Source organism: Corapipo altera, unplaced genomic scaffold, assembly GCF_003945725.1.
Source record: "Corapipo altera isolate COAL_440 unplaced genomic scaffold, ASM394572v1 112, whole genome shotgun sequence".
NCBI lineage: Eukaryota > Metazoa > Chordata > Aves > Passeriformes > Pipridae > Corapipo > Corapipo altera.
This window is the reverse complement of record NW_020884899.1, coordinates 8207587-8233231: the sequence shown is the minus strand read 5'-3', so window position 1 is coordinate 8233231 and position 25645 is coordinate 8207587. Positions and strand designations below refer to the sequence as shown.

Below are 25645 nucleotides of genomic sequence, written 5' to 3'. Positions count from 1 at the left end.
GTTTTTTAAATGATAAGTTACTTGGCATTGTAGCCTCATCTAAAACGTAGTCCTGTCTAATACAACCCCTTCTCTCTTACCATCCAAATATTCAAACTACATTCTTTCAGGTCAGGAAAACAGCAGCTGCCACTGTCACGAACAGATTCTCTTGCTGTCATCTTCTGAAATACCCACTTCTTTCCAACATTATATTAGCAATTCCATCAAGAGAATACACTGATTTTATTATCACCAAACCTATTTTCACTGAAGCCATAAGACAATGAAATATTGTTGACAGCAATAGAAAAAAAAGACAGGACAAGAAGTATGAGTCTTAACAATAACAAATTATTCTTCATCCTCTACATATTTGAGATAGAGCTACAAGGAAAGCATGAAGCAGTCACAGCAAGTCCTGTTCACTAAAGATAATGTAAAAATACACGACTCAGGGCTTCAAATAATGTTTTTGCTGATCCCCCATTCAATTCAGGCTCTAATTTATCAGAGCTGTCTTCTGAATGTTAGAAACCATCAGTATGAATCTACCTGTTTTCACATCAATACAGGTTAGCTGGTTAAAGTGAAATGGAAGTAAAGACCAGCAGTGCATCCATAATGTATTATGCAGATACATAATTTATTTTTAGATTTCCTGAATAAAAACCTGTACATAGGGAAGGCCTTGGAGGGGTTTTTTAAACCTCAAATCCAAGAAAGGATCTAGTAACAAAGTTTCTCCAATAATTTCCTATCAGAAACTTTGTATATTCAGGGTATATCTCACTAGAGTTCACATTTACTTTTTATATTCACTGTCTTGAGAGTTCTCCTAAAATGGGAGGACACGTTCTGAGAGCTTATCACTCCCTCTGGTGGTTTCTCAAAGAAATATTGGCATAATCCTAGCAGGAAAGAAAATATCTGGACTGAGGCTGCAACTTTGCAGCAGCTGCAAGAACGATATCAGGTCTGGCTGCCCAGATCACACACACCAGGCAAAGCCCTCCCAGCTCCCTGTGCGGGGGACAGGCAGGAAAAGCAAAGGCAGCAGAGGAGACATTCAGTTTGGTTTGGTTTAGACCCTCAGCCAGGCAAGTGCAGGGAATTCCAGAGCTTGTCCTTGAGCAAGGGAAGGCAGAATCCCTACAGCCCTCATTTCCACCGTGCAGGCTGACTATCAACCCAATGCAAAAGATACAGTCAAAGCCCTCCTTTTTCTTGTACACATTTTAATGGAATGGAAATTAAGTTTCAACATGATCATGTTCTTAGTTCTCATGTTCTAAGTCTTAGTCTTATCTAAGATAAATCACAGGTCAGAGTGTGGGCCTATATACTTAAAATGTCACCATCTTCAGACAGAGCTTTACATGCTTAATATCAATTATAATGAAGAGGTAAATCTAATTCATTTTACCTAACTGGAATAAAGCATCCATCATCGCAGTATCTGAATTCCCTGAGCACTAAAGCACAGAGCTGTCATCACACAAAATGCTGGATTCTCTCACTGGCAGACAGCAAACCTTGCACTGGCTGCTGCAGCACAAGACTTTAAAACAGAACTCAGCTGACATTTTAGATTTGCTCCTCACCTCCAAAACTATGATTTTATAAAAAATACCATTTAAACAAGTTTCGGCTTTCCCTTGTTACCCTTTGGTTGAAATTAGGTTATCCGATATGTCCTATATTTCATCAAGTATTCTTGGACAAATAAAGCCATCCCATAACTGTTTTGAGGAATGATTTCATTTCATTGAATAAAATTTCATACAGCAGAAGGACATCTCTGAATGGCTAATAAAAAAAGCCACAGTTTACTTTCTTTTTATATTTAAAGTTTTAATATGCAGCTGTCTGTTTTCAGTGATCAGTTTTATAACCAGACAAAATTACATTTTCCATAAACTTTCAATACACACTGTACTGATTTTGATGATAAAGGACTTGAACAAGCTACAATCAGACAGCAATATGAGATAAATTTCAGCTGAAGCTCAAATAAAAATTTGTACAAATGAACAAAGCTATACAATATTACTGCAGGGGGAATGTAGGTATCTCCCAAAATAATATGGCCTTTATTGCTTTCTCTTTTACATCCACACAGTGAAGTTGATCACATACAGAACTGATCTAGCATAAGGCATTTCAGGTAACCTACAACTTCTTAGAGAAATGAAAACAATGTCTGGGTCTACCTAAAAAAACCAAACCAAAACAAAATTAGAATCCTAACTCCCAAGGGCCCCTAGCCTTCCTTCCTATTTGGAAATTCTCCTATTTCTTTCATTTAAGTTTTAGCTGTGGCATGGGAAGTTTAAGGTTTCAGATAAACCCCAGCTGCCATCTGCCTCCAAAAGTCTTGAGGCACAAGCTCTGCCTGCACAGAAGTGCACAGAACTTGAAGAGGTGCATTTGTGACTCACACAGTGCTGTCATGGAAATCACTAACATAAGTACACAGATGAGCAAAACCACTTGGGACATTCATTTCCTGTTAGGGATGAAGAACCTGGAACAAGCTGTATTTATAAACAGAGATCTTTGCAGTTTAGCTACATCTAAGAGAGAAGCTTTAATTTGGATCACTTTCCATAATAGTCGTTTTTCTCATCTAATGTTAAGGCAACCCTCATTTTTCAAGCAGAAATAGAGCTTAACAATTTAAAGACCTTACAGGCTGTTCCCAGCCCACCATTCCTTCAGCTCCCTTGCAAGGCACACGCCAGTCTCTGAGAAGGAGCTCCCTGAGCCCAGGGACAGCATCTCACAGCCATGTTGTTTCTGCAGCTAAAGCCAGGACTTTTGTGGATGCAGACATAAAGCAGGAACCCAAACACTGCAGGGATAACTGAGGGTGCCACTGGGGCTCATTTAAGCCCAACAGATGCCATGTATCTATGAAATAGGGAAGGCAACAATTTATGGGTCCTGGCACAGAACAGCATAAACTGCTTAGAGAATTCTATGACAAATTAATACATGTGAAGTTGAATAAAGGTGTAAGAGATACAGCACAATCATAGGACCCTCCCTTCAGCCTCTCCCCCAAAAAGCACAGCTACAGACAAAACAGCCTATAGCAACAACAGGACCAGGTGTTGATCACCAGGCTGACCTTTTCAAGTTTCTAAATGTTATAATTGCTATTAAAAGATCATTCTGTATAATTCTTAGTTATTTTAAATGAAGCTTATTCATTAAATTGTCTCTCTCACATGACAACTAGTCTCAGCTCATTACTCTCAGCTCCATTCACAACCTGCATCAAGAACTTTTAAACAGCAGAAACCTTAAATTAAGTTGTAATCTAACAACAACAAAGACTGATCCTCTACATTGCTAGTGGTTTTATTCTGCACACCTAATAAAGAAAATATAAAAACATGCAATAGATGAGATTTTGCAGGTAAGCGAACAGATTTATTACTGATCCACTGTTAGCACATGATCTATACTCAGAATTCTGATTTGCCCACTGTGCCCATGATCTCTCCAGATCCTACATGAGCACCCAAATACATCAAATTAATGGAGCCAACAACGGGCTGGCTTTGAGGGGATAGATGACATGTGGTTTGGAGTGCCAGTAGTACAACATCAACCCATCAGATACTTTTGAACAAAATAGGCAAAATACGTTTACAGTGTGTGTGGATGAGAAATGCCAGGGGTTGCACTCAATTTAGTTTTGCATAATAGCCATCAATGTTTTTTATCCTGTGCCCATAAATTCAGAATTATTTTTATTATTCCTAGTTTGCATATAGTTTTGTCTGTTTTTAATAGATTCACTGAGCTGTTTGCAGGGCATGTTGCAAATCAAGTTATTACAGGAAAAAAGTGTCACTTGATCTGAGAATGGAAAACAGAAACCTCAGAAGGAATGTGTGTGCAAAAGCAGATGTATTTTTTTCCTGTTTTCTTGGGATTTTTGCACGTAGCTGTTGATTGAGAAACTGAATTTAGAAAAAGCATTCAACTGTAAGTCTCTACCATAGGGGCACTGAGCCATGACTCCAGCTTCAGAGGCATCATTTGAAATCAAGTCAACAAGGTTTGTTTTTAGTTCACCACCAAAATTCACAAAACTGCTCCAAAATTTGAGTCCCTCTCCTCAATATCTGAGTTGTACAATCCACAAGCAGTTCTTCAATATAGTACTAGTACAGTACAATCAGTATTAAAGTTGCTAACTAGTAATAATCTTTAAAAAGCATGAGGGGAAAAATACTTTTATACTACCAGAACCACTCTTCCTAACGACTGTTTTCACAGTTTTTGCTTCTGAAAGCATTCACCCAGCATATGTTTTAAACGTAGTTTGATGGGATGATTAACAAAAGACCAGCACTTAAATAGATTCTTTAGGCATCTATTGGTGCAAGAACCATTAAGATGATGGGAGGCTCCCCAGTTTGGTTTCAAGAATACACACTATGGAGCTGTCATCCACAGCAATTTTTTCTGGCAACTCTCATTCACTATGCAAGGCAGCTGTTTAAGCCCAAAACATTTTGATCAGTTCTCCTTTCAATACCACCATATGTCAAATATCCACAAAGTTTTAAAATACTTTAAGGAACTGACCTTCCACTGTACTGGCCCTGGGTTTAGCACTGTTTGCACAGCTATGCCAGTTCTGCTTTCAATTTATTATACAATTTAAATATTTATTTAAAGAGTACACTTAAACCAAGAATTTAAATCAGATTTTCAACGTTGAGTGGTTTTCTGGATTATTTCTGCAGGATTCCCAAGGGTTATCAAGGCTGTAGCTGATGTGTATTTAAGACAGAACTTCGGCCAGAAAACACAAACAAAAAGCAAATTGCATTCAACTCCCTCTTCCTCCCTGGCCATTTCTTTGTCTTCATGCTCTCTTCCAGCATGTCATCACACGTTTTCACACTGACATGCACAAAACAAATGACAGAACAAATTCAGCTGAAAAAAATAAATCAGTGCAAAGCTATTTTTCAGCTGGAATCCAGCTCATGGAACAACTTTACAGCTCCTGTGCCAGCAGAAGGCAGGAATGAGCCACTTCGAGACTTGTCTGTTAAGTATTGTCAGTGCAGCCAACTATACACTGAAAATCCATAATGCTACAGGAGACTTTTATTTGCTATCCCTTCAAGAGAAAACATGGGCGAATTCACAAATCAGAGAATACTGAGGGGACAAAAGAAATAATTCGTCAAGCCATTGGTCTAACTGATCCAAAATGGCACAACATCATTTATTTCATATTTTGCTCTTAAAAAAAAAAAAAGTTGACTGTTTACTGATACCACACAATCGTTTATTTGAGCAAAAACATGTAAAGAAAGCATTTGAATGAGTCCAGATCATACTCTCTGAAATATAGAATTCATAAATACCTTCACACAAATGTAATTTTACGCAAATTTGAGGATGAACATTTCTATTCTGAAAGAGCAAAAACCAGCTGAATTACAGAAGAAGTGGGGAAAAAGCAAACAATTTGGCATTGTGAAAGTCCTTTGTAAAACAGCTTGTAAATGCATGTGAGAAACATTTGCTACTAGTACTACTAGTGTTTACTGCAATACAAGTAAGTAGAGAAGAAGGAATATACAAATGAAAACAGAAATAAGTGTGAACATTAACTTCTCTTTTTTCTTTTCTGAGTTAGACTTGATGTAAAATCTTTTGCTTTGCTCCTTTAAAGTTCTAACCACGTCAGAAATGGATATTTAATTGAATTCATTTGCTTTTGTTATATGTACTCAAAACATACTTAGGTTGCCCTTTATTCATTTTACCAAAAGACAAAGCATAACCCTTTTTTTTTCCCCAGAGAAGTGCGATATGACTGCACACTAATTCTGTTTGAATGTTTATTTCACATTAAGGGCATTTTTCTGCAGCCTATTTTAAGTAACTACAAAAAATGACTAAATACAACAGTGCAAGGACAGGCCTATGAAGAAACATATTTGCGGATCAGGCTCTGATGGAAAGTTCAGCAGCATCAGGAGTTATTACCCTGCATTTTTCCATAGCTCCCCTGCCAAAGGTTAACAGGCTGTTGGATCTGCTGGAGAAACTGTTCCCTGCATGCACAGCTTTTTGGATTGAAATGGGCTGAGGAGCCTGGAGAGGGGATGAGCAGGTACAAGCTGATCGGACACCTGTAATCCCTCCTATCAGCAAAACTGCATCCGGATTGCATGTCTGTACAGCCAGAGTGAAACCAGCCCAGCCCAGCCCACCCCACCCATGCATGACAGGCACGGGAAGGGACAGACTGAGGCTCAAACATTGCCCAGTCACACTCACCCAAGCAGAGCAAAGCAATTCTATTGCTTCACACTGAAACTGGCTCAGAGGGAACACAGCACATGGCCCCGTGTACCCGATCGGCCTTTAATTCAAAACACAGTGCTGCATATACAGACTCACAATAGGCTCTCTCCCCATATAAAAAAAGCCCCCAAACCTGCTAACATTCCAAATTTATGTTCTTTATGAGCCGTATAAACTACCATTCAGGAGTTATTACTCTAAAACTAAAGGTGAGGCTGAAGGAAATATTATCCTTACACCTTCTCAGGGATAATATTAGTTCTTGTGAGGTGTGTGATCAACTAGGACTAAATCTGAATTCTCTTTCAACCCCTGCTCCAGCTGATCCTGCAGCCCTGGGAGCAGTCATGCCAGCACACACAAAGAGATGCAAAACCAGATCTTCTGGCAGGCAGTTTTCAGCACCACGCACACCCTTAGGTACAAGAATGACTTCAGATGTCTAGAGAACGGCATGACAAGTACTCCACAGACATATGTGCAGAAAAGACAGCACATGGATGAGGAAGGCATTCTAAAAGAAATGTTAACTGCAGACACTTCTTAGTGGTAAAGGCACATAAAGCAGAGAACATGACTTTATTCCTTGAATCTAAATTGAATTTTTTACAACAGGTAGTTAAAGAAAGGAACTAGAAATTCTTATACTAACAGAGAACATAATAAATTATACAAAATAAAAGTGTAATGCATATATAGGGATAGCTAATTATAGAAAATAATTAATTAGAAGAATTTTTATTAAACAACTGAAGACCCTGTAATGAAAGTCTGTGCAATAACCAGGATTACAATTATACACACTAGTCATCAGCAAATGTTTCTATTTCTGTAGCTGAGCATTAAATGACTTTGCACCTTGGACTACAACTTAGATCGCGCTCACTAATTCATCTCTGTCACAGAGCTGACATTTGAACAGCCATTAAATAGCAACTAAAAAAGCACTTTCATTTCTCCATCCACGTTCCAGGTCAGGGATTTCAAATGTACATGAACAAAATGGTTTGGGAGTCTGCAACTGTTTTATGCCAAGAGCCTCATAAACTCCTGAATCTGGGGAGACAAGCTCTCTCCTACAAATGCAGATTTAGGGACTAAAGTTTTATATGCTTCTGTATGGACATACCTTCACAGACAGTAGGATACTTCAAGTTATTTGCTGTAAATCTATTACAGCTTACTACAGGTTTAATTTGTACGTGTTTTATTCAGGCTGACACATTAATTGTTCCATGAGAAGAAAACTTTGGTGCACAGATGTGGCTCACCCAGTTAGCCTTCTCAGAGAGTTCAGGGCACATCCTCGATAAAACGAATTTGTACCATTACAATATCTGTAAGTTATGTAAAAACGTGAATTAAGCAGCTGAACAAGCCGTCAAGGCTGGATCTGTCAGGAGTTATTAAAAAAAAAAAAAAAGGAAAAAAGTTAAGGAAAATATCGCCGTTTCTTAATACAGAGGCACTTAAAAAGTTCGTGTTTGGAAGTGCCAAGTCCTGAACGGGAACCAGGAAAGCCGATCCGGCTCCGGGAAGCACCTGCGAGCCCGCGGCCCCCAGGCACGAGCCCCCGGGGACGGGCGTTGCTGCTTGCGGGAAGGCGGCCCCGCCCTGGGCCCCCCGGCTGGGCTGAGCCCCCAGACCGGGGCGAGGGCGAGCTCCCGCCGGACAGGGCGGGGAGCAGCGGGACCCAGCAGCCCGCGGCCAGCACCGCGCACGGCTCCGGGCCGGCCAGGGCAGACCGGTCGGCAGGGAGGGCGGTGGGAGCGCGGCCCCGGAGCCGCCGGCAGTGCCCGGGCGGATCCCGCGGCCGCTCCCGCCGCCAACAATAACAGCGCCGCCCGCCCCCGCCGCTCCATCCCCGCAGCGCCGCCCCATTGGCTGCGCCCGCCGCCTCCTCCTCTCCCATTGGCCGTTCCCGCCGCCTCCTCCTTCCCCATTGGCCGCCCGGGCGCCCGCACGCCCCGAGTCCCCTCCCCGCCCCCACCCTGCGCCCCAGCCGGTCTCTCCCGGCGCCTCCTCGCCCGCCCGGCCCGCCCGCCGCCCCTCACCGTGTAGTAGGAGAGCAGCCCGGCGTTGTAGTCCAGCACGAACCAGCGGTACTGCCAGCCCTTCATCACATTGGTCCATTTGCTCAGCGGGCCCTCCATGATAGACGCCATCTTAGGCACCGGACCGGCCCCGCCGCGCGCTCGGTGAGGGGAGCGGGGGAGCGGCTCGGCAGCCGCCGGGCGGGGAGGGGGCGGGGCACGCACTGAGGGGGCGGGGCCTCGGACCACACTGCCCGGGGGGCGGGGCTTGCGCGCGCAGCGGGCTGGGGCCAGGGCGGGCGTGAGGGGAGGGTGGGAGTCAGGAGGCTGCGGTGTGAGGAGAGAGCTGGTTTGGGATTTAGGGGCGCTACCTGAGGGATCCCACCCCCGAGGGAGCGCGGCTTCCCCTCGCGGCCCGGGAGAGGGCTGTGAGGCGGTGAGGGCGCGGCGCTGCGGATCTGTGAGGGCGGGAGGGCGTCACCCTGTCCCCTAAAACACTTGGAACCTCGTCGTTCCTTCTCTAAAGCACTTGGCACCATTTGGAACCTTTCAGCTCCTCTCGCTGTTGTGCTTGTCCCTTTGCCTCTCGGTCGTTTCCTGACCAAAGTGCCGTAAGTGTTAAGGCAAAGTAGGCTTAACAGTGGGGTCTGAGGATCTCCCTTTGAAGAGGCTACATGGCCAGAGTGTACAAAAAACATCCAGCTCTTGAGATAACCTTTGGAGGGTAAGGCTTGAACGTGATACAGCTTTCCTGTGGACTGATCCAAGAATGTGGAATGAATTCCCCAGGAGCTACAGACAATTGCAAATCTGTTGTTCAGTGCGAGGCATGGCTTTGGCACTGGTCTCTTCTGACATGAGTAAAGAACTTGAGTTGTGCTTTAACATAAAAACTTCAAAGGACCTACAGGGATACTCATGTTCCTTCCTGGGGATCAACAGTAAAGCAGCAGAAATAGTGTTTCTACCATGAGGGTTTTGTCATGCAGTCTTTAGAGAGATATCCATGAAATAACTTTTTTTCCTTCCCCACATATAGCCCCTTTTTATTATTTTAATATCAAAGTGCCTTTAGAGTAAGGCTGAAGGAGCTTTAGTGTCTTACAACACTGCAACCTTATACTAAGTTAAACTAAATTTAACAGAAAATCACTCCTTTTGTGAAAAAGAATCACTCAAAGGCAGTGTGTTTGATTTGCAAAAATAAGAAATATTTAGATTGTCTATCTATCTATCTAATTGTCTCCCCATTTTACAGGTCACATTGCTACTATCTCGTTACCGATTGGAATTAAGAGCATTGACTTTATGATGCCCCTTGGAGTCACCTGGTGGTGTGTTTAGGCACAAGGTTACCAGTTTAAGGTACCTAATACACAGTCTGGTATCAAAACCCATCTTGTTAATTTAGATAACATTCTTTTCAATCTGCATATGACTTTAGTAGTCTGTTTTGTTCTTTAGTTTTCACTGACTAAACAAAGCCTGGCTGCCTAGAGATTATACCCAGGCAAGCAAAACAAAAAACATCAGATGGTGCCAGAACATTACTAGTGCTGCCAGTTAAAGCTGTAGCTGGAATGGAACTTTATTATCTCAGATCACTACTTTGGCTGTTTTATACCACAGGAGTTGAAACAATGCAAAGAGCTCGTGCAAAAAAACCCCTTGGCTTAACTGTGTAGGCAGAGCATCTGCAATGAGAAATTCTCCACAGATGAGCTTTCTATTTACCTTGGTTCGCCAGAGGATGAATTTGCTGAACTTGGGCTGAATATCTTACTAGTTCTTTGTTCTCTTCGGCTTTTTTTTGAGGGGAGATGTGCCAAAGATTTGTCTCCACTAGCAAAAACATGTATTTTAGTTAGCTCAATTTAGCCAAACCTTAAAAACCCTAGAGTAGATGGAAAAGTTGTGTTAACAGGTGTTACAGGGGAATTCAACTCAAGATTTCTTTTAGTAATGTAGTGTGGATATTCTCTTTAGCTAATTTGGCAGAGATCAGAGAATCATTGTTTTTCAAAAACACCCAACACAAATTAAAATAAATACATAAGAAATTACCTATGAGCATCCAGGGTACAATATCATACAGGTTTATGGACTTTCATGGCATGCCAGGATGCTCTGTCTTCTGTGTCTATCAGATTACACCCCTATGTATTGGACATGGATCATGAGGGCATTATTGAGGGATTAGGCTTAATTAGTTAGATCCTTCTGATAATAATTCTAGGGGCCCATTCAAATTCTTTTGAAAGATAAGTGCAACCATTTTAGTTCGTTTAAACAAATTAACAAACTGAAATCAGCCACAACTGTGGTATAACCTCTCTTTATATGCTTTGTATTTTAAATCATCAGCAACAATGATTTTCAATTAAAAAATGACTTCAAATAGGAGTGAGTGAGTAACTTCCTTAGTAGAAGAATTTATTTTGCTTTAGCGTGTTCCATCAGAATCCGATCTGGAACAGTAACAAAGAGCTGTTATTTTCTGTAATTATGGGCAGTTTTATTGTGATGTTCTCCCTATTTGACACAAATCAGAGCAGTATGTCTCCCTCTGTAACATTTAGTACTTACTGTCATCTGAGAGAATAACGTACTACTGAGATCAACAGAACAGGGCAGAAGGCAGCAGCTGTTACCTTGTTTCACAGACTGCTCCATCAGCTAAAAATCTTGTCCAGCACCATCCTCTTGCCACATAGAGGCCCCAATTAAATTCTCCTTCCGTGGTGTCCCAGCCATAGACAGATTTCCTGACCAGCCCATGAAGTGGCTTCTGGAATACTCAAGACTGTCCCAGCAGAAGTGCAGGGGGAAACCTGAGATATGCCCAGTCCTTCCTGTGTTTTCCAGGACATCCCAACTTGCACCCTACTTTTAAAAACTTCTATGACCTTTTCCTTTGTCAAATAAATTACAGTTATGGCCATTACAGTATAAATCTGTATGGTTTCTAGGCAAAAGGAAGGTACTGCAGATTGAAGTAAATACCAGCAAAGGACCAGGGAACGGGAAGCAGGAGCATACTGGATGTCTGATTCTTTAAGAGGGAAATGCTTTTGTGCTGTAAATTTTCCTGACATTATTGCTGAACTAACTTTCAAGAATGTCTGTGATGAAGCTGTGGCTTGTGGGTTTCCTTAAGGATGTCTGGGAGTGTGACTGGCAGCAGTGAAAGTGGCTTTAGGTTCTCCCAGCAGCTGCAGTTGCTTGGGGTTTTGAGGAACATAAGGAAGCCATTTGAGCAGAGAACAAGTAACATTTTGTTTCATTTTCTTTTCCCACTTCAGAAATGTGCTGGTAGTTTAATTTTGTATTGCTTGTCCTATCGGGTCACTGTGTGTCAACTACTGACAACACAATCATCATAATTGAGAAATTATGTTTTAGCCTGATAGTGAATGCTTCTTTTTCTGCTTGTTGGTAAGTAATGTCTTTTATTTGTTCATTCAAGTAAAAATTTCTTCCATTTTATTTTTTTTATGGGTAACAAAGGCACTAAACAAGTACAATCAAGTAGAAGATGGAGCATTCTGTGTCATCTTCAGTCTCCTGCTATTGTCTTTTAAAGGTATTTTCTAGTCCCTCTATGCACATCCCAACTACAATAAGAATAAGAACTATGTCAGAGCCTAAACATTTTTTATTTTATTTCTTCAGAATTATGTTTGGTTTAGGGGGTTATGGAGAGGAAGATAGATGGGAGAGAATCACCTTCACCCTACAAGCAGTCATTCTTCAAAGAGGATAATTAAATCAAGTATGACAGTAAGTGCCATCGTAAGTACATTTTCTGAATAGATTTATTACACTGTCACTGGTTTTAATACAAATGTTTATTAAAAAAATCAGCCAGACAGTGGAAGGAAGACAGTGGTTGTTTTCTGAAGCAAACAGAAAATTCTCTTTCACCTTTCTTGCCAATTCTTGTATGATTCTACGAAATAAAAGCCATTAGCAATAAATTTTCCCAAATCTTTCCATTTTCATCTTGTTTTTAGCCAATCTTCATAAATTGTCATAAATTCTTTTAGGTCAGGGATGAAATACCTCACTGAGGGGTAAGCAGACCTTTCTGAGTCTTCTAAATGACTCCATATTAGCATACACTGGGAAAAATCAAATTGCCACAGGTTGTATGGAATTAAAGCCATCAGGTCTCAGAAATCCTTGTTCTGTTTCTGCTTATTGCTCTGTTTAGTATAAGTTCACAGGAGAAGGGACTTTTCTTTTGGAACTATTTGAAGATTATTAGCTTTCAGATTCTCATCCTTTCATGGCACATTTAGAGCTGCACTGGAAAGTGTTAGAATATCGGAGCCATTTCCCCAAAACCCATGGAATATGCTGAGCCAAGATGTGACACCATTTAAGAAAGGCCTGCATTTAAAATAGATGGGGATGATTCTGAAATTAAGATTCGTTTTGCCTGAAGTTGTTTAATCCCCTCTAGTGCTGTGTGTCAGGGGGATGATGCAGCAAAGACGCAGCTGACTCACCTCGCTGGCACCGGGTACTTGACAGCACTGGGAGGGGTTTGTCAGATGTTGCAGCTCGTGTTAAAAAACAGGGCGTTGAAGGTACTCGGCTAAGCCATTCCAGTGACTCACTTAATGACCAAATCCTGTTACAAGGTCTACAGGGAAGCACGTTTTAAGGACACTGTAAAGTCGAGTAGCTCTGCAACAATAACAAAACTGGAATTTTGGCGTGTTCTCATGAGAGTAAATTAGTGTTAAAGTTTTGGAGGACAGTTTGACATAACAACATTATCTGGGAGTCGCAGGAGGTGTAAACTGACATTTTGGGACGCAGTATTTCTCTAAGTACATTTCTGAACTTCCTGAGGGGCTTTGCCATTAAGAAATGTGGATATCTTTTGCATTCACTTTAAACAGAGGGCAGAGAATTCCTCCCACATGTTCCAGTCACACTTGGGATCTTTCAGTGTTCAGAGGTGTAGGCATTAACAGCAATATAAATTTAACAGGGACAGGAGCTTCTAAAAAATGCTATAACTTCAACATAGTATAAATCTAGTCCAGAATAATTTTAAAGATTACCCAGCCTTTATACTGAAGAAACAGTTACACAAGCTGTTTTCCAGCTGAGCTCTGGCAATCTGGATATCAATCTAGCAACTAGAAAAATGCTGGAATGAGTTCTGTAGGGTGAGCAATTCACTGTAATCTTTGTGTTGTCTTATTATAAAACTTATAACATCATAATTTACTCCTGAGATCTACAGGCCTTGGACACATTTAAGATTCAGCTGGACAGGGTGCTGTGCCATCTTGTCTAGAGTGTGCTTATGCCAAGAAAGATTGGATCAGATGATCCTTGAGATCCGTTCCGTCCTGGTGTATCGTATGAGTCTATGATTCTTTGCTGAGTACAGGAGTTGAGGATTCACAGCATGCTGAATCCCATTTTATCCTCCTAATGCACTGCTGAGATGGGTAATTGTCATCATTTGATTTAAGCATCTTACCATCCTCTGGGCAGGATTCATTTAAAATTTAATGCAGAAGTCCCTGCTATTTTCTCAACCGCAAATAAGTGATTTCTACTTTAGCCTCCACAGGGACTTTGAAAAGATATGGAGGAATGCTGCTCAACTGGAATGTTCCCTTCACTGCAGCTGTGGTATGCAGCCCACTGGTACAAAAAGAAAATAAGGATAATCTCTTTTCCCAAAGCTTTCGCTTTTTTCGTAGTGTTTGGCTTATTAATGTGTTTCAAATAAGGTTACTGGCTCTTTGTAGTCAGTTCTGCAAGAATGCAATACATCCATCATCATCATCTCACAAAAATTAGACTTTTACAGTTGAGTTTGATGTGTAGCAAATTCAGCAAGGGAAAGGGTAAGAACTCAATATTTTAGAGTACTGTCCCTAATTATAAGGATTATATCCTGTGTTTATTTTTCTTTATACATGATATTTGTTTGTTATTCATAGATACAGCAATATCAAGGGTAGTATTTAAGGCTAGTGTGTATACATATACAATAGGTCTCAAAAATATATGCATACTATTAGGCTGTTATGAACAGTATCCATGCTCTCTGGTACAAAGTCATATTAAAATTTGGAGGAAAAAATATCTTTTTCCCTCTCTATCTCTTTTTTTTTTTTTTGTGTGTGTGTGTGTGTCTTTTTTTGTCCAGGTAAATAATAGAAGTCTGACCATGGTAATTTTTAGGATACTGGGTGGGAAATCTAAGGAAATGAAAGGAAGGATAGAATTTAAGTCAAGGAGACAGAGCTGAGCAATCCATCATAAAACACAAGTAATATAAAATGTGTGCCTCTAGTGCTCGTTTTATTTTCATAGCTGAAACTATGAAAGGATATCTGTTTAAACTAAGTTTCCCCTCTGTCAATTTAGAATCAATTTCTGTCTCCTTCTACATTTTCTTCTGGAATTTAAGGTAAAATCATTTTTCTTTAGGTCTAGCATCACTCTAAGGATTTGTACGTAGGAGGAGTCCTATATACAGTTTAAGCCCTCAATTAATATTACCTTCATTTTGGGATGCCAAAAAGATTTTTCTTTAAGGTTGCTGTTTCTTGTATAAGGATGAGACACAAAAGTAGCAAGATTTATCCTATCAAAAATTGGAGAAGGTTTTTCCTTCTTATCCTATAATTAAAATATCCTACTGAAAGGATTTGCTTCCTCCTTTTTCTGATGAAAGCAAAAATGCAGAAATTATTTTTTTTTTGTCCTACTCAACTCTGTCTCTCTTCCATGAGAAATGAACAAAGAAGGGGAGAATTGACTTAGTAGAAGAAAAACAAGTAGCCACCAGAATTGGCAGAACAAACTCAGATTGCTCCCCAAAATCCTTATCTGCACTTGGACCTGATCTAGAAAGCAGATGGGTGCTTTGCTACTGTGACAGCTCTTGGGAGCTGTCAGGAGACTATTCCATCTATGTGTGAAGGAGCAAATTCATGCAGAATGCAGCTACATCTGATTTCCAGATAAGTGAGAATTGGTTCATGGCAGTACCTCCTGCAGCGTGGTGTCAGTAGGAAGAAAACCCAAGTTCAAGGATTAGGGAAAGCCCTAACACAGCCTGGCTAGGATTCCAACCTTAGCACTATGAAGACTAAAGCCTGGGATGTGTTATAGGACACATTAAGCTGCTGTCTAGACTAAAGCAACCACTCAAGACAATTAACTCCAGCTCAGGTGACTTCTGAGCTGAAAATCATTGGAAGTTTGGGAGGTACACCAGGGCAGTCTCACTACATGCTCCACTCCTACCATTTTCCATAGGCACTGGCTATTGCTACTGCTGGAGACAGGACACTTTGTTCTGAGCCGCTACTGCTATTTTTATATTATGTTCTTATTTTCATTAAGGGAGTTATTTTCACTGGGGGACTGTATAGAAATCCTTTTAAGGAGGGTTTTGGGTTGTTAGGGGTTTTTTTTCCAGTAAAAGAGTGGGATTTCTGTGAGGATCTTTAATGATATCATAGCCTAATTTTTCATTTCAGTAGTCAGACCTTATTTTGCTTATTCTCCAACATGAACAGTTTTGCTGACTTTCACTGAAGCTGAAGTTGCTCAGAACTGTTGAAATACACCCAGATGTCATGGCCTGAAACAAAGGAAATCCTACTCAGCTCGTAGGCAGCAGCACACACAGGGCAGCTCTGTTCCTCACTTTGTAAGCCAAGAAAATCCAGGCCTTGTTGCATTTATTCGCTTCCAAGTTTCAAAAGTTCAGTCTGTGAACTTCCCAGTGCCCTGATAAACTATTTAATTTGAGCAGTAACTGCAACATAACTCCTAAGCAAATGCTACAGTAACATTAATATTAAAATCTCTAAATGCTACTGGAGTTAACTGAATTCTCTGGACAGTTGGCAAAATGGAGAGTTACATCATTTGTTTTCCATTGCCCAAGAGAATTAGTTTTTGAAAATAAACTTGTGAGGAATGTACTTACAAGGAAGTCTAACTATAAAAATAGTCTGCAGTCTACAGTGAAACTTTGATTTTCTTAGATAAACTGAAGTTGGTAATATTTAGGATTTCTGTAATTTCTTACTGTGGTGTGTTTACTTGAGGTATACCCAGTAAATAGTTTGTTTTAATTTATTGGTCAACTGTGCAACATAGTTTGCAGATCAGCAGCCTTAAGCCTTTGGAAATAAGTTACCAACAAGGGAGAGCACAGGTTTAGTCGGGTGTTTCCAGTTCAGGCTGAACAGGACAAAAGTTGTTCATACTTGTGTGTTGCTTTGGTGTTGATGTGGTTACATGTACATAATTAAGAGCAAACTTTATCACATTGACTTAGAGATTAAAGCATGTAAATACCTACAGTTAAGCTCTGCTATCCGTATTCCATAGGCAGGGAGGAGGATCTGAGTGTTCCATTAGTATTACACTCTCTGGTTTATGCTGACTAGTTCTAATTATGCTGTTTCTAGTCTGCCAGCTAGAGAAAAGATGCAGCTCTTCTGAATACAGCAAAACCAGTAGCAAATGAGCTGTTGTCTTGTCAGTCTTTCAGATTTTGGCTTACATATCTGACAATTTTAGACAAAACAAAATCCTACCCACAGTTTTCCCTGATCCAACTGTCACTTACACACTGATAACATTAACCTATTCTGTGAAATGTTGCATCTACTTGACTTTGCACTTTTGGATGGGAATTTAATCTGTTAAATATCAGGGGTGATGTCTCATACATTTAATTACTACGGAGTCACTGCATTAAATTTACTGATTGCACTGAATTTCTGAAACACAAGGAGGACAGTGTTCTTTTTCTTATAGGTAGTGGAACAATCTTAAACCCTTTGTCTTGACTGTGGGATTAATTTACGATTTCTTTGTGGTTTTTAGCTTTACTCCTTTACACCCACAAATCCTTAGCTGTAGTACTGTAGTACTTCAGACATTTCAGGGGATAATCAGTGTGGTGGTGGTGGTGCAGTGTGAAGCACAGGTAATACTCTGCAGCATGTACTGCTTGGCTGACTGAAGTGATGGCTGTCATTTCTGTTCCCAGCAGCAACATGGGCATATTCTGTAGTGTGAGTGCTCAGACTGTGTAATTACTTTTTGGAAATGTTCGATTTTTTCATGCACAGAGAAACTCTGCAGTATGAAATCTGCCATTCTCTGGGGTTTTTGCATGTATTCAATAATCCTGTGTCAGGATTCCTGATGTTAAGAAATTCAGGCACCTAGATACAGTTTTGGGAGATGGACAAATTAATAGACATAAATATATATACATATGTTCATAGATGTATTTGTGTGTACCCTCATGGAAAAAATCCAGATGGAAAAAAATGGCATATATAGGAAAATCAAGACATGGTAGCTTTAAATTAAGTTTACTTTGCAGTGAAGGCATTGCCTAAGGCATAATAATGCCAGCAGGAACAATGCCTCTGCTTAGGCAAGCTGTGTGTTGGGCAGAGGGCTCTGTGGAAAGGCTAGGAAGAACTCTCTGGTACCATGTATCAGATTGTTTAAATGGGAAATCAGTAGACTTTATATTCCAGGCATTGAAAATTATTTATTTATGCTTAAGTTCTTCCAACCAAAGCATAAGTTAAAAAGGAATTTTGGTTTCTGAACCTTCAGGGTTCATTTCAACCTTAATTTTCAAACTTTTCTTGGCAACCTTAAAGGCCAGAAAGGTCCTATATTTTGCTGTTTTCCTGTTGGCTTTTTTTAAAATTAAAGCTCAAATAACCCATGCAAGCTCTTAACTCCAGGGTCTGGAACTTTATTTAAAAAGCCAAACAAAAAAACTGGAAAATGTTTTATAAAATCTTGGTAGCCGGTAAAACTGAATTTGTTTTCTAGAACAAGTAGACAGGCAGAAAATAAGAAAGGAGCATCTTTCAAGCAGATAGGCCTTGTTAATCTAAAATGGGACAAGGAAAACTTTTGTCCCACTTCATTTTTACTTTTGGATGGCATTTGAATTGGCCTTGTGTGTTTGGCAGCTCATCTGCTGAGCCGTCTGTTTCAGATTATGAATGCTCAGAGGGCACATTGCACCCAGGGAGACACTTCCCCTGAACACAAGAAATTGCAATTGGATTTGCAGTTTAGTGATCTGTAAATATGAACGTGCATGTACATGTGCATGACACATCTAAATAAACTCTGTTTATTTAGGACAACTCGAAGCATTCATACAGCTGGAGAAACCCAAGGGAGGTTAGAAGTGGAAAGTCTTAGTCCACATTCACTGTCCTGTGCCCCTGTCGGGGCAAAACAAGAGAGAACCACAAGGTTCAGGAAATTCTCTGGACTGAAAAGTTCTTACTGGACTAAGAGCTAATATATTAACCAACTTTACAGCCCACTTAAACCATTTCTTAAAGGGATTTAAGGGTAGAGAAGCTGCAATTTGGCTCCCTCCATTAATGAATCATCTCCGGTCCCATCACAGTGCTAGAGGTGAACAGGGTAGTGAATCAGAATGCTATAACCAACTAAGTACTTTTTGGCCAGGAAAGAGGATTTGATCCATAAACTTTAATGGTGCATTAGGTAAATTTCATATTATTTATGGCATGCTACTAGCACTTGTCTTTTTCATATGTTATCTGCTTTGAACATACTTTTTTTTTAAAGAATATACTGCTTGTTCCACCCCTCCCTTTTCCTTCCTTTCCCCAGAATGCTGACTCAATTCCTTTTACTCTTTCAGTCAGCTTGCAGTTTTAGGCATTTCCTTGTCCAGTTTTCAGGGGAACACACTTTACTTCCCTCTCATCAGCACTGTGCAGCTCTGTTGCAGCTGCTGAATCTCATGCTAGCTAGAGTAGATACTGACAGAAGACCATCTGCTGTTCATGGAATTCACTGAAACTTTGGACTTGGATAGCAGTTGTGCAGTTGTGTATGAGAAGCAAATTTGGCAGTGATGGAAGGAATGGTAAATCTAGAACCAGTCAGGAGACTGGAGGGATAAATATAATTTTGTCACAGGTTCTCCTTCTAGATAATTTTATTTCTTTTTTTATAACTTTCGCGTTAGTCAACCCCCTAGACTGTTTGCATTATCAGCAAAGTTTGAGAACTCTGGAGGTGAGGATCAGACTTAAGCAATATAGTTTATAATAAATTGTGAGCAGAGCATTGCCCACATGTAAATATATTGTATTGTTTGGGTAGATCTTATTCAATATGCATGAAGAGACTTAGTTATGATATTAGGTTGAGTCAGGTGCTCGGAAATATTTCCTCCTGCTTGAAGTGGCACACACAGTTCATTTAATCAGATAATTGCATGTGTGCAATTAGATGTGCAACATCTAAAATTTTAGGAATTTTACTTTTTGTAATGTATTTCATCTACTCATCTGATCAAAAATAGATCTTTATATTACATTGCTCACTCAAGTATTAAGTTTTATTGCGTTTTAAATTATTAATCCCAATAGAGCTACAGGAATTGATGAATATTATTCCATCAATGTTACAAAATTGAGGTATCTGAAAGAAGAAAGAAGTCTAATGAAAATTTTACTTTTTTGAACCCTGTTGGTAGAATAAATGCTTTTCCCATATGAGCAATTTGTGAAGTGATTGCAAAGCCATAAGGGCAGGGGACAGAACTGCAGATATGTATGAAAGTCAAGCTGTATAATAATGGTAAAGGGGAGAGAGCCAGCTTCTGTGCTGGGTTTAGAAGCTGCCAAGGACGTAGGTGCTGTTTTGGGCAGGAGAACTCTTTTAGCCTAATGCCATCTGGATGCTTTCCTCTGTGCCAGTTGTTATATGGGCCAAGCTGCCTGTCCTGCCTCTACCACATTTCTTGAAGTAGGAATTAGATTAAAAATACAGTATTTTCCAGTAACCTGATTGGAAACATATCCGTGTAGTTCTTTAGAAACCCAAGGAAGCAATCCAAGCTTCTGTCAGAGACTTTATCAGAAGTTTCCTCATCCATGTCCTGAAGCAATCTTTGAGTACTTCTCTCCTTTCAAGCCTCCTGACTGTAGGATCTACTCCAATTTGTTGTCCAATGAACATGATAAATAGAGTTAAAACACACAACAAACCTCCACAAACCCCTGCCCAAGATCTTCTGTTTCATTCTTTTAGTTAGTAACAAGATACCTGTATTTATAAATACAATAATATAGGTTTTCTTCACCTTGATCTCTACAAGGTGCCTGTGTGGTTTGTATTTTTGGGCTGGCAGTTGTGCCATCTAGCTAATGGATTTGTTCTGTAGTCCTGTGTAGGAGACTCACAGCTAACTTTTAGTCTGGGATTTATTCCCTGTTTACGAGAATTGAGTTGAGTTAAATTAAGTAACTCATCTATATATTCATTTTGCAGTTAATTAAGTAGCTCTAGTGATGAATTTGGAGTAGTTTTTTTCTCATGCTCGTCTGTATGTATGTGTGTAATTTACCATCATTAATGCTATCACAAGGAAAGGAGACAGAAATTCATGAAATTATTTTTTACAGATATTTCTGTAAGGAAAATCGTTGGGGTAAACTTAATTTAAACAGGAACAAATTCTGTATCTTCAGTAAACAGGAAGAGACTGACAATCAAGAATGTTTCAGTTTTGGATGTAGTTTGAATGCCTTTTGAATCATGGAGGTTCTTTTAGGAAGAATACATCCTCTATTTGTACAGAACTCATCCAGCTATCCCACCTTACCTCTGTCTTATACCTAAAACCTCAATACTTATCTCCTTTGGACCTCAGTGTTCTTTGTGTTGTTTTTATACCTCATATCTATTTGTCACATGAGCACCTTGGGGGGGTTGTCCTTCTAAAGAAGGTCAAATTTGTTTGTCATTAAACTGATTTGAGAAATTAAACTGATGTGGGAATCTGAAAAAATCTGGGTGGTTTGATACTTGTGCATCATCATCAATACTTTTGGTAATCTGCTGTAGATAGCTATACATTCTTCAATTGCTTCTCAGCTTTTGTGCATTTTATTTAAATTAATATTACCAATAACAATGGGAGTTAACAGGGTCTTTCAGATTCTGTGGTGCATTTTTAAGACCAGAAGATATTTAAATGTAGTTTTATTTGTAAACTGAGCAAGTTTGATTGAAAAACAGTTGTGAACATGTTTTCACAGTCACAGTGATTATTACACTGGAAGTATTTTCCATGCCTTTTTAAAGTGCTACTAAAACTCACTTAAAGAAACTTTTTTCATGCATAGTCACCAGACTTTCATAACTGTAGCTGTTCTATAGCTATATCTCTCTATAGATATATCAGCTTCACCTGCTGAACAGGTGAAGCTGATGAAATATCTTTTATTACAGATAACAGGATAGGAACAGAACATAAGGTGACACAGAGGTGAGCAAGTCCTTGTCAGCTGGTGGAGTTCAAATTCCATTAATACCTTTTTGCATCTGACCAGACACGTGCACACCTTAAACTATTCCATTAAGGCTGAATCACTGCTGCATTACTTCAGCAACTCAATCTTAAAAAAACCAAACAAAACCAGCTAAACAAAAAAAATCAGTCATTAATTTGGTCATCTTTAAGGATATTTTGTGTTTCATTTGCATTGTGTGTTTAACCAAATGAGAACATATGTTAAATTGTGAACTGTTTACTACACTCGTGCTTTACAGCAATAAGAGAATATTCAGTCTTTGATATTTAGCAGTCATATTTATGTGTTTAAAACATTTTCCATAAAGGAAAATATTTTATGTGCTATCTCATTGATCAAGTTACATTCTATTATTCATAGGACCAAACTGATGTAGAAGAATGAAAAAATGTAATTGCACATCAATTACTCAGTAGTCCAAAAAACAAAGAGAGGTTTTAAGGCAACATTCCTTACTCTTACATGTTGACACCAGTGGGATTATATGTTTTGCACTTAAGGGAATATTTTGCCTGCTGGTGTTGTGCAATAGTTGGCCAAGTAACAGAGGAGATTCCTCTCCCTGCTGCAGAGCTGTAAATCAAAAGTAATCCACATGGTGGTTTCTCATTTATGGCCATACAGCAGGATTGTGGTTCTGAGAAGGGGAAGTGCAGCAGAAGGAGTGTCTGTGGAGATTCCTACAGACTCACACCAGATTCCTTCTGCCTGCAGAAAGAACATTGCAATGTGGTGTTTGATAGATTTCACAAAGTGCAACCTGCAGTCTCCTTTGTATGATTTAAGAAAATTTTTACAATAGTAAAATTAAACACAAATATTGTGTTGTCTTGAATGTGTGTTTTGCTGTTAGTGCCTGAATTGCTGCTCAGCTGGAAGATTGGGTTGCAGGTAGTAGGTTACTGTGATTTGGGATAGTTATTTTTTTTGTCTTATGACCAACATTATTACATCAGTGTTATTTTTTTTTTAGTATTTCCCAAACCATTTACATTGTTATGATTGTAATTAAGACTAGATGAATAAGAAAGAAAATTGAGAAGGTAGGAATATATAAGAAGATAATAAGGAGGACAGGAAAGGAAAGTCTCAGTAAGAAACACCTGCTAGTATCAAGATTTACAATAATGCTATAAAAATGGCATCATGTCATAAATAGTCATGAGTTTGTCTTACAGACAAACAATTTCATGAGAAGAAAAATTATCAAATAGTCAATAATATGCTCTTTTACCTAAGTACTTCTTGTATCTTATAATTTTGAAATTAATTAATTATCTTTACGAAGTGCAGAGTGAACTAGTTCTAGGTTAGGGGACTGTTGGGAATTCAGTATGTAGATTATATTTTTTAATATTTTCTAAAAAAAAATAATAATCTTATAATTGTTTCAAAAAGGCAAGCCATACATTCCCTGGATTTATAGTACAGACAACATGCCTATGGAAACAGGGAGCAGAAGAAACTGATGGCTGGAGCCTTCCTGCCTGCTACTTTGTAAACATATTAGTTTTCAACCCTCATTTTGGTTTAATATCCAGCACACACTACAATATTGATGTGTTTAATTTATAATGAAGACTGATGCTGTTTCAGCAGTGATATTGCTTGTTCTGTTTCTGTCAGAACATGTATTAAGCTGTTCAAGGAGCGGTGAAATCTCCAACTGCTACATTAGCTGGACATCATGTCTAATTAATGCCTACTGAAGATTTTTCTGGGTTTCAAATATGGTCTTGAATTAAAAATGGCACTCTGCTGTCTGTCATCCAGCTAATTACATAGAGGTCAAGCTGACCTCTTGTGTATATCAACATTTTCTCTTATTCTTTTGCAGCATGAGGTGTATCCCCATGAAATTGGCTCATATAAATTAGGTTGAGAAAATATGCTTAGTGTCTTAATGAAAAGATAAATTGTGTATGTTTTAAAATGGCATAGATGGATCTGTACTGCTGCATTTTAGATTTGCCATCTCTTCCATCAAATGTAATTGTTTTGAAGAGATTCACTCAAGCCCTACTCAGGTTATTTTCCACTATAACAGTCCAATTTCTTAATAAAAAGTCAAGATTGTTCTGGTTATCACAGTTCAAAAACAATTTTCACCTTTGGGATTCTGAATATTTGCAGTATAAATGACATCATATTACATAAACAAAGAGATACAATTATTCCATACTATGCTCTGTTTCTGCCAGATGAAGAAGTTAAGTTAAGATATATTGAAGTATTTCTGAACACCTGAAAACACTTTAGAGGTGAAGAAATATGCAGTTACCTTAATATCCTAGTTTGTGCTTCTTTAATACTGTTACAGTTTTGTATAAATTTGATCATCCCAAAACCCACTTTGAAACACTTTCAGGGCAGCTACAACTTTGAAAGTCTGCAAACCAATTTAAGAAGCCAAGAGCACAGCACAAGAGGAATTAGCAGATCATTCCTCTACAGTTTTCATAATGATCTCTGTACATACTCTAGTACCTAGACATGCTGCTAGAAGATACACTGTAGGACTCACACATTATGGGTTTTATGCAAAAAACCTCCCATAAATTAACAGATCTCTATGGAAGGAAGGTCAGACAGAGTCAGGTTGTATGATTGTAATGTTCTTTTGTGGCCTTAAAACCTACCAGCCTATCTGTAACCCTCTGTCTAGAAAACTTGCAGGTGTATGAAATGTAAAGAGCACATAAAGCATATCCTGGGGTGATTTTTAGTTAAAGGCACGCCTGCAGTCCTGACTCCCTCAACCAGATTGTGCCACTACTCCTGGAAAGTACCCTGAGATTTCTGATAAAAGGTGCCTTCAGTCCAAAGGTCATCCAAGTTTTGTATGATGATCTTCCTCGTTTCTCAGGAAGAATCTCTCAATAATCCAGGTATGGGAAAATGCTGTTTGGGATCAGGATGAGCGTTGCTGGGCTCTCTGAACCCTGTGCAATGTGAGACAGTCTCTGTTTACCTGTGAGCAGGTTCCCTTATACTGTGTTCTTTGACCATAGAACAGTGGCTGTTTTTTAAGCCAGGATTTTGTGTGTTCATGCACGTGGTTCCTTTAGTTCTGGAAAACTCGAAATGGTTTAATCCTTCTGACCTTTAGATCCCTGATTCTGTATATGCAATGCTGGAGCTACTAATCTGCTTTGCCCTGGAATTCCAAAGGGCTGGTACGTCATTCCATGCTCAGGTATGCAGGAGGCAGGAGTGAGTCATTCCTCTCAACCTCCAGTGCTCATGGGCTGTAGTAACACTTTTCCTAGAACGAGCAGAACAAGTCATACTAAATGCCTGTGTGATGTTTTGGGCTTCCTGTGTGCTCATCCATAGGGTAAACAAGGCTATAAGAAAGGAAAGGATGGACACTTTTTCCAGGGAAACCAGTGGATATGATTAAAATGCTCTTAGGCGTGTTTGCTTTACTAACAAACACATTTGGTGATCATAAGAGATTTATGAAACACAGAGGTCATTGGTGTCTGACTCTGACTGATGTAAGGCCTTTCTATACTGTCTTGCTGCAGCACAGGTTTCAAATTCAACTGTACCAGGACAAGTTGCTTTATCCTCTTACAGAGTGTCTTACAATGGGGATTTGTACCAAAATGGTTATACTGCTGCTGTGCTTGCTGCACTGCAGCAAGGCCCAGCCTTCACTACCCATTTGGCTGGGTTTGATTTGTTAGCAGTCACTTGTCTGTCCAGTGTAGACATAACCTTATGCATTGTCCTTCTAAAGAAACAATAAAAATCACTGAGATCTGGTACCCATTTGTCAAAATGTCAGTGCTTAGAATCATAGAAAATCCTATTATACTTACAAATATTAGCATGCTAATACTGTTTTCCGTGTCCTTTTGGTATCAAGTGTCCTGT

The 25645-nt window shown here is 39.5% G+C and overlaps 2 protein-coding genes across 7 annotated transcripts in view; one reads left to right on the top strand and one right to left on the bottom strand.

Annotated features, from left to right (window-relative positions):
• The window catches only part of OSBPL9 (oxysterol binding protein like 9), a 59596-nt gene extending 51077 nt beyond the window's left edge, over nt 1–8519 (bottom strand). For 3 of the 4 annotated variants that reach the window (XR_003528610.1, XM_027649069.1, XM_027649071.1), the window contains exon 1: nt 8382–8519. Coding sequence is in view for 3 of the 4 variants with exons in the window: in XM_027649069.1 (XP_027504870.1) it covers nt 8382–8492 (111 nt within the window). In the remaining variant the exon portion in view is untranslated. Of the gene's footprint in view, nt 1–80; nt 142–8381 lie in introns of those variants that run through there. The other variant, XM_027649070.1, reaches the window with a different exon arrangement.
• EPS15 (epidermal growth factor receptor pathway substrate 15) overlaps nt 8414–25645 on the top strand; it is a 68903-nt gene continuing 51671 nt past the window's right edge. For 2 of the 3 annotated variants that reach the window (XM_027649068.1, XM_027649064.1), the window contains exons 1-4: nt 8423–8525; nt 9619–9725; nt 11868–11943; nt 12033–12140. In XM_027649068.1, the coding sequence (XP_027504869.1) occupies nt 12072–12140 (69 nt within the window). In that variant the 5' untranslated portion in view covers nt 8423–8525; nt 9619–9725; nt 11868–11943; nt 12033–12071. Of the gene's footprint in view, nt 8526–9618; nt 9726–11867; nt 11944–12032; nt 12141–25645 lie in introns of all 3 variants that reach the window. The other variant, XM_027649065.1, reaches the window with a different exon arrangement.